At 44.7% G+C, this 18,211-nt stretch overlaps 7 protein-coding genes across 7 annotated transcripts; 3 read left to right on the forward strand and 4 right to left on the reverse strand.

Annotated features, from left to right (window-relative positions):
• Positions 1 to 777: 777 nt before the first annotated feature.
• GLAREA_10036 (P-loop containing nucleoside triphosphate hydrolase) lies at positions 778 to 5,516 on the forward strand (the record flags this gene model as incomplete). Its single annotated transcript, XM_008080086.1, has 14 exons — positions 778 to 1,066; positions 1,118 to 1,215; positions 1,270 to 1,344; positions 1,395 to 1,695; positions 1,743 to 1,976; positions 2,034 to 2,842; positions 2,911 to 3,073; positions 3,122 to 3,460; positions 3,518 to 3,641; positions 3,695 to 3,766; positions 3,824 to 4,555; positions 4,623 to 4,706; positions 4,782 to 5,156; positions 5,240 to 5,516. The coding sequence occupies 14 exons, from the start codon at positions 778 to 780 to the stop codon at positions 5,514 to 5,516; spliced, it is 3,972 nt and encodes a 1,323-aa protein (XP_008078277.1).
• A 355-nt stretch (positions 5,517 to 5,871) lies between these two features.
• On the reverse strand, positions 5,872 to 8,907 carry GLAREA_10037 (Aconitase iron-sulfur; the record flags this gene model as incomplete). Its single annotated transcript, XM_008080087.1, has 6 exons — positions 5,872 to 6,242; positions 6,365 to 6,982; positions 7,034 to 7,571; positions 7,626 to 7,985; positions 8,044 to 8,229; positions 8,338 to 8,907. 6 exons carry the CDS (start codon positions 8,905 to 8,907, stop codon positions 5,872 to 5,874), a joined length of 2,643 nt encoding a protein of 880 aa, XP_008078278.1.
• Positions 8,908 to 9,354: 447 nt separating this feature from the next.
• GLAREA_10038 (Isocitrate/Isopropylmalate dehydrogenase-like protein) lies at positions 9,355 to 10,792 on the forward strand (the record flags this gene model as incomplete). The annotated part of the gene is made up of 5 exons (XM_008080088.1): positions 9,355 to 9,429; positions 9,501 to 9,572; positions 9,656 to 9,751; positions 9,847 to 10,486; positions 10,554 to 10,792. 5 exons carry the CDS (start codon positions 9,355 to 9,357, stop codon positions 10,790 to 10,792), a joined length of 1,122 nt encoding a protein of 373 aa, XP_008078279.1.
• Positions 10,793 to 11,229: 437 nt separating this feature from the next.
• Positions 11,230 to 13,254, reverse strand: GLAREA_10039 (Aldolase; the record flags this gene model as incomplete). Its single annotated transcript, XM_008080089.1, has 3 exons — positions 11,230 to 11,322; positions 11,402 to 12,967; positions 13,060 to 13,254. 3 exons carry the CDS (start codon positions 13,252 to 13,254, stop codon positions 11,230 to 11,232), a joined length of 1,854 nt encoding a protein of 617 aa, XP_008078280.1.
• Positions 13,255 to 14,035: 781 nt separating this feature from the next.
• On the reverse strand, positions 14,036 to 15,306 carry GLAREA_10040 (D-aminoacid aminotransferase-like PLP-dependent enzyme; the record flags this gene model as incomplete). The annotated part of the gene is made up of 4 exons (XM_008080090.1): positions 14,036 to 14,269; positions 14,332 to 15,101; positions 15,179 to 15,211; positions 15,267 to 15,306. The coding sequence occupies 4 exons, from the start codon at positions 15,304 to 15,306 to the stop codon at positions 14,036 to 14,038; spliced, it is 1,077 nt and encodes a 358-aa protein (XP_008078281.1).
• A 238-nt stretch (positions 15,307 to 15,544) lies between these two features.
• GLAREA_10041 (Clavaminate synthase-like protein) lies at positions 15,545 to 16,642 on the reverse strand (the record flags this gene model as incomplete). Its single annotated transcript, XM_008080091.1, has 3 exons — positions 15,545 to 16,204; positions 16,262 to 16,426; positions 16,481 to 16,642. The coding sequence occupies 3 exons, from the start codon at positions 16,640 to 16,642 to the stop codon at positions 15,545 to 15,547; spliced, it is 987 nt and encodes a 328-aa protein (XP_008078282.1).
• A 453-nt stretch (positions 16,643 to 17,095) lies between these two features.
• On the forward strand, positions 17,096 to 18,136 carry GLAREA_10042 (Clavaminate synthase-like protein; the record flags this gene model as incomplete). Its single annotated transcript, XM_008080092.1, has 2 exons — positions 17,096 to 17,413; positions 17,468 to 18,136. The coding sequence occupies 2 exons, from the start codon at positions 17,096 to 17,098 to the stop codon at positions 18,134 to 18,136; spliced, it is 987 nt and encodes a 328-aa protein (XP_008078283.1).
• Positions 18,137 to 18,211: the final 75 nt, after the last annotated feature.

Below are 18,211 nucleotides of genomic sequence, written 5' to 3' on the forward strand. Positions count from 1 at the left end.
TATATACCTTGCAAGGACCACCAGCATCCTGGCCGCCGAAGAAATATAATTTTGCAGGCGAATTCTTAGTCCACAACATCTACGACGTCCACAGAGACAAGTCCTCATGAACTGGTCATACCCTGTGCGTATTTCCACGAGATCGTCGCGCTTGAGTCCATCCACCTAGGGAATCCGAACGTAGCCAAACCTTTCCACGACCTTGTTTGTTCCGTTCAAATCTCGATACTGTTTTGGCTATGGTGGCCCAATCGACGCAATGCCGGACCGAAGTGGAAAACGTCTTTGGACCACAAGTAACAGAGTGTTATGACAACTTCGATTTTACCCTGCTGTTTGAAGAGAGCATACTTTGCCTTGCTCCTTTGCTGCTCGCACTCTCACTAGTGTTGGTTCGATCGTGGCAACTGAAGACCCAAACATCAATAATACGAAAAGGTTTACTGTCAGTCCTCAAGCCAGTAAGTGCGACAGGTCAAGAGCCAATATCTAGCCCCATCTTAGTTATATACTGATGAATGGATGTCTTCTTTTTAGCTATGTTGGATATCTTTTGTACTACTTCAATTGGTGCACCTCATCCTCTCGTTGACGTTGAGAACATCAACGACAAAAGTTTCCAACGCAGTAATAGCCATTGGCCTCCTAGCTTCACCTTTTTTCATTATTTTGTCTTTCTGGGAGCACTACAGGTCTGCATTTCCATCGACCATTTTAAACGTGTACTTACTCGCCACCATTCCGATGGATGCTGCTCGAGCACGCACACTATTCAGGATGCCCGAAAATACTGCCATCGCCAGCATTTTCACGGCAATCGTGTGTTTCAAGTTCATAATTCTTACTCTGGAAGCTAAGGAGAAAAGTAATTTGATCCGGCCCGAATTCAAACATCCTTCGCCAGAGCAGGCAGCGGGAATACTCAATCGGAGCTTCTTTTGGTGGTTCAATCCTTTGCTGTTGACTGGGTCTAAGCAGAGACTGGCAGTAGATGATCTTTTCTTCAACGACGATGGTCTTACATTCGACGCATGGCGTGATATAATAACTCGTCGATGGGCCAAGGGTTAGTCTTCGCACTCCACTCCATTATCAGGTTGTTGACACCCTCCCGTAGCTGATATCTCAAAACCTCATGCACTTCTCAAAGTTATGCTAGCCACATTCAAAGGGCTCCTTCTGGCTGGTATTTTGCCTCGACTCTGCTTGACTGGCGTAAGTTTCGCGCAAGTGTTTCTGGTTAGTCGTGTTGTAAATTTTATGGAACAGCCTGAGACAACCACGAGCAATAAGGTAGCTTATGGCTTGATAGCAGCTTACGCTATTGTCTACATTGGTATAGCAGTATATCAAACCATTCGTAAAAATTTACGGCACTTACTTACGCGTCATAGGTCATGTCGACAATGTCTCAACACAAGAATTACCGTACCATTGTCGCAATCCGAGGTAGCGCTGTATCTTTAATATATCAGCATACATTGCGTTTGACTAGCTCTTCAACGTCGACTAGCTCCTCTTTGACATTGATCAACAACGATGTCGAGCGCATGGGTCATGGAATGAGAGAAGTACACGAGATCTGGGCTAGCTTGATTGAAATCGCCCTGTCTCTTTGGCTACTTGAGGTAAGACTGGGGGTCTCGGTCGTTGCAGCTGTTTTCGTTATAATAGGTAATATATGCACGCTTCTCGGTAAGTTGCACATTGTTCGTCTTGACTAATAAAATGTTGTGCAACAGGTTGTGTATTTGGGTTTGTGAAGATGGGCCTGCTTTTGGGCGACCGCCAGAAGGTCTGGCTTGAAGCGATCGAGAAACGCACCAGCTCGACAATTGCAACACTCGGCTCAATCAGAGGCATCAAATCAACAGGCGCAACGGATATCGTCCAAAGAATTACAACGCGTTTGAGATTGGATGAAATTCGGATCTCTTTGAAATACAGGGAACTTCTTGTCGGCATTGTGACATTGTGTAAGTTCAAAGATTTCTGCTGCCTGTGCTTGTTTGCTAGTAACACTATTTATACAGCATATGTCTCAACTACAATGGCTCCGGTGTTTGCCTTTGCAACATACAGTATCATATCCAACAGCAGAGGCACCACACCTTTATTGGCAGCTTCTGCATACACCTCGCTAACAATATTCTCGCTTCTCGGTCAGGCCGTCTCAAAATGGATCAGCTCTAGCGTGGATATTATAACTACGATCGCGTGTCTTGAGCGAGTGAGACAATATTTAGCAACCAACCTAAGAGTTGATCCCAGAACAATCGAATCATACATTAAGCCCATCGATAGTTCTAATTCGCCCAGATTGCGTAATTCAGATATTTCCCAAACAGAAATGCTTGACATGGGATCTGTCGATCAAAGTCAGTACCATCCAAATAGCGTTGGAGAAGTACTCAGGGAAGTGCCGCTCGCTAAGATGATGATCACTATACGTGATTGTTCGGCATGTTGGAGCAAGGGCTCCGAAATGGCAATATCAGAAATTAATCTTACAATCCTAAAAGGAAGCCTCGCAATGGTGATTGGACCCATTGGAAGTGGGAAATCAACTTTACTGAAGGTTATACTTGGTGAGATGCCTCACACCACAGGAACGGTAATCGTAGGCAGGTCTGAAGCTGCTTTTTGTGGACAGTCGCCGTGGTTGACAAACGTCAGTGTCAGGAACAATATCATTGGTGTGTCTTACCTCGATGCAAATTGGTACAATACAGTAGTGAATGCTTGTGCCTTGGATCGAGATTTCGAGCAACTTCCAGATGGCGACAATACCGTCATTGGTAGTAAAGGTGTTTTATTGAGTGGAGGACAGAAAAGTCGTCTTGTGAGTGTGTCTTTAACAACCAAAAGGTGGCTGCTGCCTTTCTTGTTCCAGAGTCTAACTTTTGGTAGGCTTTAGCAAGAGCACTTTACGCAAGGAATGATCTTGTGATTCTAGATGACGTATTCAGCGGGCTAGATGCAAAAACTGAACAACGTGTGTTTGAATCGGTTTTGGGATCTCATGGCATACTGAGACAAGGAGGTACGACAACAGTCCTTGCTACAAACTCAGGTATGTTCTTAGGCGCTTCACTTACTGGCAAGTAGCTAACATTTCCAGTTCGCAATATCTCGCTGGCAGATCATATTGTTGTAATGGGATCAGATGGCAAAATTACCGATCAAGGTACATATCAAAACTTGGTCTTTGCAAGTAGCTATCTCGAGAGCCTTGGCACCCGACAGAAGACGCTCAACATAAGCGATTCGGAGAAATCTAAAGACGATACAGTCTCAGGTCTAGCTGTTGCAAGTGCTATGCATCAGCCCGTTGACAGTGATAACAGGGGAGATAAAGATCTGACCATCTATAAGTATTACATCGACACAGTGGGGTGGGTAACGTGGTGGGTGTTTGTATTGCTTTGCTCTGGCTTCGTTTTTGGCTTGGTGTTTCCACGTTCGTATTATCCCCTGACCTATTGTGCGGTCATAAAACAGCTAACTTCAATTGAAGAAATTTGGATTCAGTTCTGGACAGAAGCAAATGCAAGACAAGCTAACTATCGACTTGCGTACTATTTATCGCTGTACGCACTTTGGCCGTTGATGGCTATTGTAATATTCCTTGGAGCTTGCGCGTACGTAGTGCTATACTTAATCCTCTAAAACACAACACTAACTGTGTCTCTAGGTGGCTGATGATCAGGATGGTGTCAAAGGCTGCCATTCAGTTCCATGGAATCCTTCTGAATTCCGCCCTAAGGTTCGTTTAGCTCTGCAAGACCCCATTACATCTCAGTCCACTTATGCGGTTATATAGTGCTCCCCTGGTTTATTTCTCTACAACAGACAGTGGTGAAGTGTCGAACAGATTCACTCAAGACCTAAATCTTATTGACATGGAACTCCCGACAGCCCTCATTGGTACCACCGTCACATTTTTGTCGTGCATCGCCCAGATTGGAGTTATCATCTACGGCTCAAGTTACGTAGCCGCTGCAATTCCTGCACTGATAGTCTTCCTTTACTATATTCAATTGTTCTATTTGAGGACGTCACGGCAGTTGAGACTTTTGGAGCTAGAAGCAAAAGCACCACTTCTATCACACTTTATGGAATCTATCCATGGCTTGGTCACCATCCGCGCGTTTGGCTGGACTGAAAAGTTTACCCATCAGAATCATGATCTGCTTGAAAGATCCCAACGTCCTTTTTACCTTTTATATTGCGCCCAGCGATGGCTCAATCTGACGTTGGAATTGGCCGTTGCTTTCCTTGCCATCATTTTGGTCAGTATAGCCTTGACAACCAGAGAATCATCCGGTGCGAAGATTGGTGTTGCATTGCTCAGCATTGTAGGATTTGGACTTAACTTGAAGACCCTGGTATACACCTGGACATCATTGGAAATTGCGATGGGTGCTGTCTCCCGAATACGACACTTCGCAATTAACACGAGCTCTGAAGATCTGCCTGGTGAAGACAGAACTTTACCACCAGACTGGCCGCACGAAGGTGTGATAAGATTCCAAAGTGTATCCGCAGCCTATTCGTAAGTAATGAAATTGGTTTCGGAATTAACAAAATCAGCGTATTGATATTGCTGACGCTCTTTACAGGCCTACTTCTCATCCTGTACTCAATGATCTTTCATTTACTGTCAAGGCCGGCACAAAAGTTGCCATCTGTGGTAGAACAGGGAGGTAAGAGTCAATTTTGTGGAATTGGAATTAACAAGTCCAAGAACGTGGAGAATTAATGCTAACACCGGAATGCAGTGGCAAGAGTTCAACGCTTGCGGCCTTGCTAAGACTGATCGACTTACGAAGTGGGGCAATCACAATTGATGGAATAGACATATCTACAGTTGTGCGACAGGACCTCAGGTCAAAACTCATCACACTACCACAGGAACCTTTCTATTATCATGCCTCTATTCGAGACAATCTCGATGTCAGGGGCCAGTTCTCTACCGAAGAGCTTCTCGACATCCTCGAGGTCGTTGGAATGCGGGAGGTGATCGACAAGAAAGGTGGCTTGGATGCCATGGCGAATGCAGACGTGCTATCTCACGGCCAATCGCAGCTTCTTTGTCTGGCTCGTGCAATACTGCGTCCGAATAAGATACTCATCTTAGATGAAGCAACAAGCAGGTAAGCCCCACACACCTCTAGGACCAAGATTTGGGAGTTGCATCTTTTGCGGCTATATACAGTGCCTGACTCACGTATGACAGTGTTGATAAGAAGACCGAGGAAAAGATGGTTGATATTATCAGAGAAAAATTCCAGGATCGAACCGTGATTAGTGTTGCTCACAATTTGAACACCATTATGGACTACGACGAGGTCATCGTGCTCGAAGCAGGACGTATTATCGAGCAGGGAAAGCCATTGGCACTCGCTCTTGAGCCATCATTTTTTGCATCTCTCCTGAAGGCTGCTGATGGCGAGTCTGAAGATGCCTTAGAAGAAGAGACTATCTCCAATATAGCCTCCCCTCGCTCTAGGTAGGAGCACTCATAGAAGAACCATATCCGCTCTTTGCAAACAATGACACAATTTTGTCGTAATCTTCCCCTCCTCGGTATTTATAGCAGTTCCATTAATGCGACGCTGGCATTAACTCGTGTTATGCCATATTGGAATTTCTGAGACTGCTATAGGTAATAAAAAAGAGATATGAGATGGAAAATAATAAAAAGAATTAGGGGGTCACGTGTGAGTGTGATAGGGGTAGAATACCGTCACGTGTAGAAGGCTGGGCGCACGGCGCGGTACGTTGTAGCGTCATATTTAATCAAATATGGGCGCCCTAATCCGCCCCCTTAATTATCGGTCAAAGATATATATGTTCAAGCATAAACCTCTACCATTCGAGACTCGTCTGCATTCCATCGCTAACGCCCTTCAACTGCAACTCTGCAAGTTCTGACGGCCTCAGAGAACTCTTGGTGTTGCATAGCAATGCGAACACATTCTTGCCATATTTCTTATATGCGGTAGCTAATCCGTTGTTTTTAATCAAGGACAGCTCCATGTCATCGAGCACAAAAGGGAAATTCTGCCCTTCAAGTCGCACAACCCGTCCAGGAACATCAATTTTAATACCTGCGCCTGTTTTGGCGAGCTCATAGAACCTATCGTCTGCGATGTTGATCCCCAGTAAACCGATGGAGGGTTGATTGCGGCCGTAAATGAAAGAGAACGACTTTGCAATCACGCACTGCACACCCAGTCCTAGTCATGCAGCAGTCATTAGCCACGAGACTAGGCTATTTGTCACGGAATTATGGGCATCTACATGAATACATCAAGAATTTGACGGTATGTGTGGGCACAAAAAAAAGCACAAGACATACCTTTCAAAGCCCGTGGTGCTTCTTCACGAGATGAGCCGCAACCAAATGCTTTTCCAGCTACGACTACACGCATACCTTGACGTACTTTGTCGCGGAAGTCGGGGTTAGTGAACTCCAAGGCATGACTGCCGAGAAGAGTGTCCGTCGGGCTCTCGAGAATGAATGCAGCAGGGATAATCTCCAACATTGTTAGCACGCCTGAAGTCATCGTCTCTCCGGAAACATCAGAGAGGTGAAGGAACAAGTCTCTGCTTACTGCATCTGTGTCGACAAAGTCACCTAGAGCATATATCTTGCTCTCAATAATGTCGAGGTTACCACATTGTTCTCCTTCGCCCCCGCTTGGTGCATGCATTTGAGTATGCTTTTCAGTCAAAGGCGATCGAAAATGCAGATATGGTTCCACGTATGAGGGCATCACGGATACAGAGCGTTTTACGCTCTCTTTTTTCGAGGATTTGACTTTTCGCACTCGGTTCTTGTAACTTTGACAGCTTTCAAGTAGCGCTTTGTACCGATCAGGGGAGACTTGAGCTAGCAGCGCTGCAGGGTTGGTCAGTCGCATGCTGAATGATGATGCAGCTACAGTCGCTGCGGAGCAGATATGTCCGGTCGACCCTATGAAGAAATTAGCAGGAATTCAGCGCGGCAATGGAGAGCATGATGAACCTTTGCCCATACGATTCTTGAAATTTCGATTCTGGGATGAAATCCAATTTTCTCCCTCACCAGCTCGATCTGCTCCCATTCCGAGGCACAAACTGCACCCGACTGCCGGTTGTTCAAAGCCAGTTTGTGCGTATATTTCTAACAGTCCCAATTCTCTCAAGCTGTTAACAATAGGTATACTTCCTGGAACAACCATGCGCTTTCCTGGAGCTAAGCCGAGGCCATTCTTGAGGCCAGCTTCGAGCACCAGCGCCCCAAGGACCAACTCTTCTTCAGTAGTAGTGCAGGCGCCTATAAAGCAGCCCTCGAAACTCATGTCAAGTTTCTCCGACACCGGCACGACATTGTCCGGCGACGGATGCAGAGCAATGAAGGATTCCACCATTGTGAGGTCAATCTGAAATGTAGCTGCGTAAGAAGCGTCCTTATCGGGTTGAAAATAGATAGAATTTGACTTATACTTGCTTTGCGGTCGACCCGAAACGAACGTGTTGGTGACTTCGTCTGGAACGAAGATACCCGTGACACCGCCAAGCTCCTATATTATACTTGTAAGTCTCAACGATTAAGCAAACGGACCATGCTCACTCACCGTACACATGTTAGTTATTGCAAAACGTGCATCGCAGGAAAGAAATCGAGCTCCGAGGCCACCGAACTCTACGATTCTGTCCGCCGCAAATGTGTTTCGCTTGAGCTCTTTTAGTATATATAGTATAACATCCTTGCCACGAATGTACCAAGCTGGCTCTCCAGTGAAGTCAATTCTGATGGACTCGGGGACTTTGATCCATGTTTCGCCTGTCGCAAGTGCTGTCATCACGTCGGCTGCACCAAGCCCGATTGCGAGACAACTGACAGCTCCAGCTGAGCAGGTGTGCGAGTCAGAGCCAAGCGCGAGCATTCCTGGTTCGGCCCGCTCGCGCACAAATTCTGTGTGAAGAATGGTGTACTACCATGATATTAGTAAGTGAGGCTCAAAAGTGACAGAATTTGTTTTAGAGACAAACATTCGATCCCTGGTTCTCTGTCATCTTAAATTCTTGCTTGGCGTCATTCAAACCGTTAAGAAGCTCTCGTACGCGAGGTTGGTCATATGTCCGTGGTTCAACGGTATGATCTCCGGCCAGCCAAAAACGATCGTTTCGCCAGACCGATGGTAGTTCTCCAATACTGACCATTCCATGTTTCATGCCCTATCGAGTTGTCAGTTGATTCCCTTGCTTGTAGGTCACTCTGAATTTGATATAACGCACCACCCAAGATAACTCACTGGCTATGATCCAGTCTATCGAGACCCTTACCAATTCTCCAGACTTTAAGCCACCAGATGACGGCAGTGAGAATGCGTGATGAGCCAATATCTTTTCCGCCAATGTCATGGCCCGAGTATCGGGTGATTTGACCGGCAAGGGAGCCGGTAACTTTCTGGCAGATTCTTCGGAATTCAACGCTACTAACCACGCTTCAACCAGAAATTCCAAGTCCTCGAATGAGTCGTTTTTAAGCTGCCTGTTGGTGACGGATTCGCCATGTTTAAGTGCCCCAAGCTCTCTGTCGGTGTGATATAGTTGCAAAGCGTGACGGAAAGCGCCCGCCTCGGCTTTCTTGCCAACGGCATCAAGCGCTTCACACAGACGGTTGAGGAAGTCTTCTATGTAGAGGGTTGTCGAATCGTAATGGGAATCATCTGATCCTACGACGAGTCTGTGAACATCCGGAGCTGAGATAATAATTGATGCTGTCTCATCATTCGACTGCTCGGTTAGCACAATGCCTCGAATACGTGCCAGAATTTCAAGCAAAGAACCAATCGAATCCACTGCTGCCGCTGGAAGTCCGTTTAAACTGTATGAAATTGTTGGTTTCGGCATTTTGTATCTTGCGTTTCTTGATTTTGAGTGTGTATTTACTAGGAAGAAAAACCCAATTTGACTGTGAAACTACATGAAGGTAAGTATTGCCTAGACATTTATCTAAGGCGATCTAAGATTACCATGATTTATAATATCACGTGTGTCGTATGGTTGTGGATATATTTTATGATAACCATCTGTCAGATATACTCTTGCTTACTCGGCCAATCAAATGGCTAGGATCTGTGAGTCACTCACTTTCAACCAACAAGTGCATTCTAATTTATGATTAAAGGTTTACTTTAAAAAGCAAATCGATTAATTCATCAAAAATTACCCGAGGCCCGAATACTGTATGAAACTGACGCACGTTTGATTTCGCCAGCATCTATCTGCACTCCTACGTGATAAGACTCAAGATAATTTCTACTTTGAACTTTATCTTTCAATTCAATACGGTGCATCATGACGAAGCAATTTGACATCGTTGTTTTCCCGGGAGATTATGGAGGTCCTGAAGTTATGGCAGAGGGTATCAAGGTACTGAACTCACTTTTCTTTTCGGATACCAGAATAGTATTGATGGATGCATTCTTACTGATATCTACTAGGTATTAAAAGCGATTGAAAGAAAACATCAATCGGATGTATCCTTCAACCTAAAATATCATTTAATTGGTGGAGTGAGTTCATCGGTAGATGACATTTGGCTTTGCCATTGCGCTCTGCTTCCCACCCAAATCTGGTTATTGCTAATGCAAAATAGGCTTCATTTGATATCCATGACACTCCGATCACGACAGAAGCTCTTGAAGACGCAAAAGCGGCCTCAGCCGTTCTTCTAGGTGCTGTAGGCGGCCCAGTAAGTTCTTGTTCCCATGCAATCAGTTTCTAAAGATTGATATATTTTCATGTATCGAGGAAAGACATGTTTTAAGCTGACTTGACAAAACGCAGAAATGGGATGGAACACCTGTACCAGTTGAATCGGGTCTTGGTAGACTTCGAAAGTTCTTGGATGCCTTTGGAAATATCCGCCCAGTCAACTTCATCGCTCCTTCTCTAGTAAATTGTTCTTCTTTCAAAGAGCATGTAGTTAGTGGTACAGATATCACCATCGTCCGCGAGCTCACCGGTGGTATCTATTTCGGTGCTCGCCAAGAGCATGATGGCTCATTTAATTCAGCATCCGATCTGGATCACTACGATCGCGACTCAATTGTACGAGCTGCCCGCCTAGCAGGAAAGTTGGCAATGTCGAGGCAACCACACTTGCCAGTGACAAGTTTAGACAAAGCTAACTTGCTCGCGGCTTGTGGTAGGCTGTGGCGAGGTGTGGTAAAGGAAGTCTTTGAGACGGAATTCCCGACAATCAAATTGAGCCATATGCTGATTGATACTGCTGCAATGAATGTTGCGCGTCGTCCAACGAGCTTGAATGGTATAATATTGACCAGCAACATGTTTGGCGACATTATTAGCGACGAAGCGAGTGCTATCCCAGGAAGTCTGGGTCTTCTTCCAAGTGCAAGTCTATGCGCGATTCCGACTGTTCTTGATGCAAGTAAGGTTCGCGGCATATATGAGCCCATTCATGGTACGTAGTATCTGTCAAATGGCTGTTAAAAGAATTCCTGTGTCACACGATACTGATCGAGATCTAGGGTCGGCACCTGACATAGCAGGTCAGGGAATTATCAATCCCACAGGCATGATACTTTCCGTGGCTATGATGTTACGGTACTCCTTAGCAATGCCAGAAGCGGCTGATTCCATCGAAGCAGCTGTTGGAAAAGTCATCGAAGATGATTGTCGAACATCTGATATAGGTGGGCGTGCGTCCACGGCAGACTTTGGTGATGCTGTGGTTATTGCTTTGAGGAATTGTCTTGATAAAAATTGAAGACCATAGTTGGCAAAGATCATTGCTCGTTTATACCCAGTTTTCTGTGAGGAGCATCGATATCATTTCCTAGACAGATCCTACCGACGAGTCTGATTATGAACGGACTCTGACACCTCTTTCCCAGTCGCGATATACAGTTAGTAATGAATTGAATTTTTTTCTTTTGATTGTTTCCTTTTTAGAGATATAACTCAAAACAAATGTGACAATGTAACAAGTAAAAGAGATTAATATCAAGGAAAGCGCGTATTGGGTGAGAGGTTGTAAATACGGCAAAGTCCCGCGATTTGCTAACATTTGTAACTTGCCAATAAACAGAAAGAAAAACCTTAAGTCAGTATAAAACATACTCTTGTATTACTAGAATGGATCTGTACCTCTATCAATTTAATACCAGAATAATTTCAGAACATCAATACCCCCAATGAAAGATTTTATGCCTTCTGACTAAAACTGTATACCTCAAGCGGCTGTATTATAGCATTGACACTTGTTTTAGTATCAGGAGTCTCCGTTCCTGGCTTTCGCTTCATCGATGTTAGATACGACTTCATGGTGGCCGTCAGCAAACGTTCAACTTAAATTCCAGCGAAAGGTTCAACTTACTCGTGCCGCTAAGAGGAGAGATCTATTGACGGCTTCCTCTCTACTGAGGGCAACACCCACGCCCCATACACAAGGGGTCGTCTGCTCAATCTCACACTGCACAAAAGCTACATTCGAAAGCTGTTCTCCATCATGGGATGAGATAACATGAGATGATGCCATGGTACAATGGACGTCAATTCCCATCGTCTTGGATATATCCATAGCTGCATTGTTTGCAGGCGCTGTAGCATCTTCGAGTTCTTGCTGCATATCAATAGTCTGGCTGAAGCCGCTGTGGAGACGTTTGAGCAATTGAGTATTGTATGAGCTTTTCAAATCGTAGATTTCCAGGAAAAAATCGCAGATCTCTTCTGCTGCTAAGCCTCGTTCCAATGAGACGGATCTTTTTTTGATTATTTGACTGTAATGAGCAGCTAATTCGTTGGGGATGTTGAAACCTAAGCCTTGCTGGATTAACCAAGCTATCCCGCCTTTACCACTTTGGCTGTTCACCCCAATGACAGAGTCAAAAGAAAATCCCAGGTCTGCCGGATCAAGAGGTAGGTAAGGTACACGCCAAGTACTACTAGGTATTTTCTCATTTGACGTCCCGTTAATGATCATGCCTTTGGACATCTGGGTTAGGCCGGATGGCATCGCGGCTAAGCGACCACGTTTTGCTAGCCCTTTTCGAATCGCGTCTTGATGAGCGCCAGCAAAAGCTCGGAAGTAAAAGTCGCCAGAGTACGGCTGGCGTGGGTGAACAGGAAGATTTGTGACTTCCTCATAGACCCGACGGATCTCGAGTAAGTCGGAAAAATCAAGGCCGGTCTCAATGCCTTGCGTGAACATATTCATAGAACAAGTGATGAGATCGAGATTTCCAGCACGCTCTCCATTACCAAACAGACACCCTTCAACCCGATCGCCACCAGCCAAACAAGCCAACTCTGCAGAAGCGACGGCTCCACCACGATCATTATGAGTATGAATAGAAATGCACACTTTCTCTCGTTCAGTAATGTTACGCGAGAAGTACTCCACTTGATCTGCAAATACGTTTGGTGTGGTCGCTTCAACACTTGTGGCGAGGCCCAATATCACAGGATTGTCTTTAGATGGCCCCCAGGCAGTTTTGATTGTCTCTCCCAGCCGCAGTGCTGCTTCCGGACGGGCGTTGGCAAAATCCTCGAAGCCGAAACCAAAAGACCATTTTGTGCGGCAGTTTTCGGGGTCATCTTTCGTGATTGAACGGGCATATTCTACGCATCTTTTGGCTTGGTCCAACCATTCTGCTTCGCTTAATTGAAGCACAGTCTCTCGGTAATTATCGCTGGTGGCCAAATAGAGGAACAAGATTGCTTGTTTTGCGCCCTTCAGACTTCGCACTGATGTTGCAATAGCATCTTCTCTACAGGGTGAAAGGACTTCAAGCGTCACATCGTCGGGTGTAGCACCTGGTGTTTCTATGAGCTGGCGAGTGAAGTCGAATTCGGTCTGTGATGCGCAAGGGAAGGAAACCTCGATTTGCGTGAATCCTATCGATACAAGTAGCTGGAACATACGCCATTTCTGCTGCAATGTCTACGTCGCCAAATGGTCGGTCAGTAAGATGTGTTTGAAACGGCAAAGAAGGAATATATTGGTATTGCGTGCATTTTGAGGAAGGTACGAACCATTGGGTTTGGAAGCGCTTGATTTCCATCTCTGAGATCTGTAGACAACCAAATGGGAGACTTGGTCAGTTTCTTCGATGGCCACTGTCGATCAGAAAGCTGTATGTTAGGCGCTCGTTCGCCATATTTGCTGCGAAGGCTCTGCCCACCAGCACAGCAAGTTGCCATACTATATCTTTCGTCCGTATTCTTCATCTTATTCCAGACTACAACATAAGGCTTGATTGTGTTTTTAAGAAATAAGACTGGGTTTGCCGAAAGTTGTGATGGAGGAAAGGCGTCACTTCACATCGATAATCTTGGCATTTGGGTATCTCAGCAAAGTAGAGTTGTTTTTAGAATATCGAATGAGCTGTCTAGATTTTTCTGACTGATATGAAGCAATAAATAATGTGTCAAACATGTCTACGATTTACTGCTTTGATCAAACAAGGCAGTAAGCAAGTCTATCTTAAGCGAATGATATCTTTGGATTTCGAGGGCGGACTAAGCAGAGTATTTAGAGTTATCTGAATCTTTCATGGATTACATATAATTTTCAGAGACCAGGCCAAACATACAGGTTTCTACCGCTTCAATTGGCGAAAGGTGACATTTTAGTGGCGGTCATGTGTGTGGCTTCCCAGAAAGTCCAACCAGTGTATGCGCGAGAATTTAAGTGGAGTGTTGGTAGATTGAAGTATTATAGTGGAGCCGGCGACCAGTTCAGTTTGTCAAATTGATAGCATAGAGCATAACCCTGTGATTATTACGAGATGGTTGTTTATGATGAATAATTTCGTTCGCTTTTTATGTAGACTATGTATGGCCAACAAGCGCTTAAGCAATTTGATTCATTATTAAAGATGTTGAAGATTTAAACCCTCAATATGATAAGAGTTACTCCAGCTCATGTAAGATTCAATTTCCATATTTTTACTGTACATCAGTTACCGGATTATATTATGCTATGTATTGCTACCCTCAAGGACGACAGCTATGGCTTAGTGACTAACTTTATCCAACTCCTATCGTCAGGTACAAGGCCTTGCTGTATATCTCGGAGGGCTGTGGATAATCGTGAAAAACAAGATGTTGGTGATGAATACTCGACGGAATAAACAACATGTTCGCCTGTTGACCGCCGTAGTATCGATTCTACAGGTACCAGAACGGCGGCGGTGCCAGCTGCATAGACCTCAGAAAACCGAGCCACCTCCAAGAAAGATATCTGTGATAGTTAGTTGGAAGTAACATTTTGTGAGAAGATTCATTGAGTGCAATGCTACTCACAGGCCGCTTTTGAACATGCCAATCGAAAGCTCTCGCTAACTCGCAGATGCTGTCAACAGTTATACTTGACACAACCTGCTGGCTGTCTGATACCACAATTGTTGGAACTTCCCCGTCATTTAACACTCCAATAAACCCACTCGTGGAGAATTCGTCGATCAAGCTGTGGCTGAGAGAGTCGAGATGCAATGTAAGATTGAACCCTTGCTTTTTTGCTTCGTCAATCAGTCCTAGGACAGGCCCATAATTACCCCCGACTTTGACGTTTCCTGTGCCTAATGGAGCTGCACGATCAAAATCCTCGATCACAAGCACGCTGGCACCTTCTTGGGTGGCTTTGCCGTGAAGAGGTGACACTGGGAGTACGTAAACGCAAAATTTGAATTGAGACGCTAGGAACAACCCAACGGTCGGACTTGAGGCGAATGCCATGGGTCGTATATACAATGACGCGCCTGTACCGTGAGGCGGTACAAAATCCGTATTCATGCCAACGGCCGTGTTTACAGCTCGCAAAAATAAATCGGTAGGTACAGGTGGAATGGCGACACGAAGAGCAGAGCGTGCAAACCGCAGAGCATTTTGATCAGGTCGAAACAATTGAACGTCACCAGACGGATTTCGAAAAGCTTTCATTCCTTCAAAGATCTGTTGACCATAGTTCAAGCCTGGCGCAAGACCATGAACTGGAAGATACGGATTGGTGACGAATACTGGTTCGGTCCAGCAGCTTGTCGTCGTGGAAAAGGTGCATTCGACATGGCCATTCACTTTTATTCAAAAAGCAATTGAATCAGTAAAAGACACACCATCATATGCTGACACAAATTCATGAGTTTCTACTTACCTTCAAGAGGTTCAAATCCCAGGTGATCCCAATCTGAAAGATATGTCAGACTAGAAGCATCACCGACCGTATGGGAGCAATAACTTACCTACACCAAGAAGCGGCGGAAGAGGAAAATTTTCTGTCATAGCTGTCAATGTTCGCACAATTTTCCTTTTCTGTGCCTTTTTATGGGTGAGTTTAGATGTTTATATATTATACCTAGGAAGTCAGGATAGTTCTCACGTTCTATGAGATTACTTAAGCATCATTAAACAAAACATCAGCCAAATGCAACATTTGATGAATTTAAAAAAGAAATGTAAACTTTGAAACCCTCACAGCAGTCCATGAAGAAATATACATGATACATTTTGGTTCAACTTTCTACGCATATGTGCGTAGAAGTTTTGTCTGATTGTACTCTAGCGCATTCATATGATCGTTGTACTTGCTTTCTCCACCTCTGCAAAACTCTGGAAATGAGTCAACTAGTACGTTTCTGTCCGGTTTGCCAAAATATGCAACCGAATAGCGATCAGCCAAAACTTCGTCAGACTTGAAGTTTTTGCCTTCGGGCAGATGCACCCGATGATTTGCTGATCGTAATCGCCTGTTTGTCCAGCGTTGTAGACAGTCACCGACGTTGACAATAACTTCGTATCTGCTGTCCGATTCCACAGGGATAAAGGTGCCTAATTTCTTCTGATCCTCAACTTGTAGGCCGCCTGTAGAGTCCTGCAGCAAAAGTGTAAGGGTTCCAAAGTCTGAGTGCTCACCAATTCTCATTCCAAATTTCAGGTTCTCGCAAGCTATGGCAGGGTAGTGATTCATCCGCAGCTCACTTGTATCGGTCTGATGTCTGGACAAAAGAAGATCCTCAGGAAGACTCAATCCGGTTGAGATTGCTCGAAGAAGCTGAGTGTGGAAATTGTAACACATCTCATAATAATTTTCCATGAATTTGCGAAACCCGGGCAAGTCATCCTCATCAATCCAACGATTGGGAAAAAGTTCATCATCGGCTGCACCTTGATCGAAAGACTCCTACTTGCGGGGTCAGAACTCATCGGTTTAAGAACCAAATCTCATTTTTTAACATACTCGGTATTCAGGCACGAAACCGTCGGTTTCTTCGTCTTTCTCGAAACCAGCGATTCTCGATAGCTGTTCTTGTCCGACAGCACTCCAACCACGATGCGGGTTGGGTGCTGCAGGGTGACGTGCCTTTTGTTTAATATGTTCAGGCAAGGCAAAGAATTTTTTGTTCTAACCATGAGTTAGTATATCTTTCTCTTGGGATTGTGCTTGAAGTGTACTAACATATGAAAAAAGCTCGTCTATGACAGCGTCTGGAATAGATGTGTTCTGTATTTTGATAAACCCCCAAGTTGACAAAGTTTCACAGAGATTGTGACAAAACGTTCTGTGTTGCTCTTGACCGCCATACTGAAAGTCTCTATAGTCGAGTGTTTGAATTGCCATGGTGTTGATAACTCTAATTCAGTCTTTCCCGATGTTGGATTCGAATTAAACACGAGAGTGATAATGTGAACACTGTGTCAGCGCTTTAATTTATATCTTAAGCGCGAGTTGTATGTTTCGTCTGGAGTAAGATATGAGCGCGCAGAATGATCTGATCTCCAATAGACCATGCCTGGATTCCGCTCCGGGCTTTGTAGAAATTATAGGCTAGGGGGCCAAGTATTATGTCAGGAATCTTACTGGTACTTTGGATTTCAACGGTGCGGTATTGTGAAAAGTGCAGAAAGTTAAGCCACTCACCTCCACCGGGCAGCCAGCTAGCTATTCAACGCCTTTGTGTCATGATAACAGTGGTTTATATTGAAAAAACATCTGCAGCTTTGATACAAACACCACTTTGATGTATGAACTTTCCCTTGGCTGAGTTAATTTTCACCTGTATCGGCGGACACAATGGATTATATCAAGCAGGCAGAAAGCACACAATTATCCTCTCTGTCCCTATCACGACTTGAAGGAAACAACGCTGAAGAGTCAAAACGACTGTTGGAAGCATGTGCGCAAGATGGCTTTTTCTATTTGGATCTACGGGATCACAAACAATTACTAGTCGACTACGAAGCCCTGCTTGAAATCATCAAACAGTACTTCAATGAACCTCTGGATCAAAAGATGAAGGACGACCGCAAAAGTGATACCATCGGCTATGAACCAGTTGCAACATCTGCCGGAGTACTGGACGGGTTACCAGATTACTATGAATCTTTTAAGGTCAATTATTCCAATGCAAAATTGCTATCGAAACAATGTACTGACAACTTTTAGGTCTCGTGGAATCAACTCAGAGATCACGTTCAAGAGCTACCTACTGTTGTCGAAACTAATATCGAGGTTTTCGATCGCTTTGCGAAGTATGTCCATAGCATACTTCTGATGATATTGTCACGTCTTTCCCAAACCATGGGTCGCAATAATGACAACCGCTTCGAATCTTATCATAGAGATAGCATTGCTACCAGGACGAACCTCACTTTTCTGAAATACCCAAAGCAAGATACAACAGAACACGGTGTAGGTCACAACAAGCACACAGACGTTGGTACCTTGACTTTTCTCCTCAGTGGCCAGCGTGGTCTCCAAAGACTTACACCAGAGGGTTGGTGTCATGTAGAGCCACGTTCAGGTTTTGCAGTAGTCAATGTTGGTGACTCTTTGAGATTCCTCTCGGACTGTGTACTCTCATCTGTAATTCACAGAGTACTGCCCGTCGGCGCACATCAGACCGAAGACAGGTACACATTGGCGTATTTTCTGCGCCCGGAGGACGATGCGGTATTCAAGGATATTAATGGGAACTTGGTCAGTGCAAGATCATGGCATGATCGCAAGTTTGATCACTTCAGAGCATCGCACAACCAACAGAAGAATGACACTATCTTGATGGGTGGTATGGAAGAGAATCAGAAGTTCTTACAGTACAAGTTCCAGGCTTAGAACAAGACTTTTGCAGTAGTAAAGTCCCATAGATTCTTAGCAAAATAAATACTGAATATATATTTGCGCTTGCTG

Source organism: Glarea lozoyensis, assembly GCF_000409485.1.
Source record: "Glarea lozoyensis ATCC 20868 chromosome Unknown GLAREA13, whole genome shotgun sequence".
NCBI lineage: Eukaryota > Fungi > Ascomycota > Leotiomycetes > Helotiales > Helotiaceae > Glarea > Glarea lozoyensis.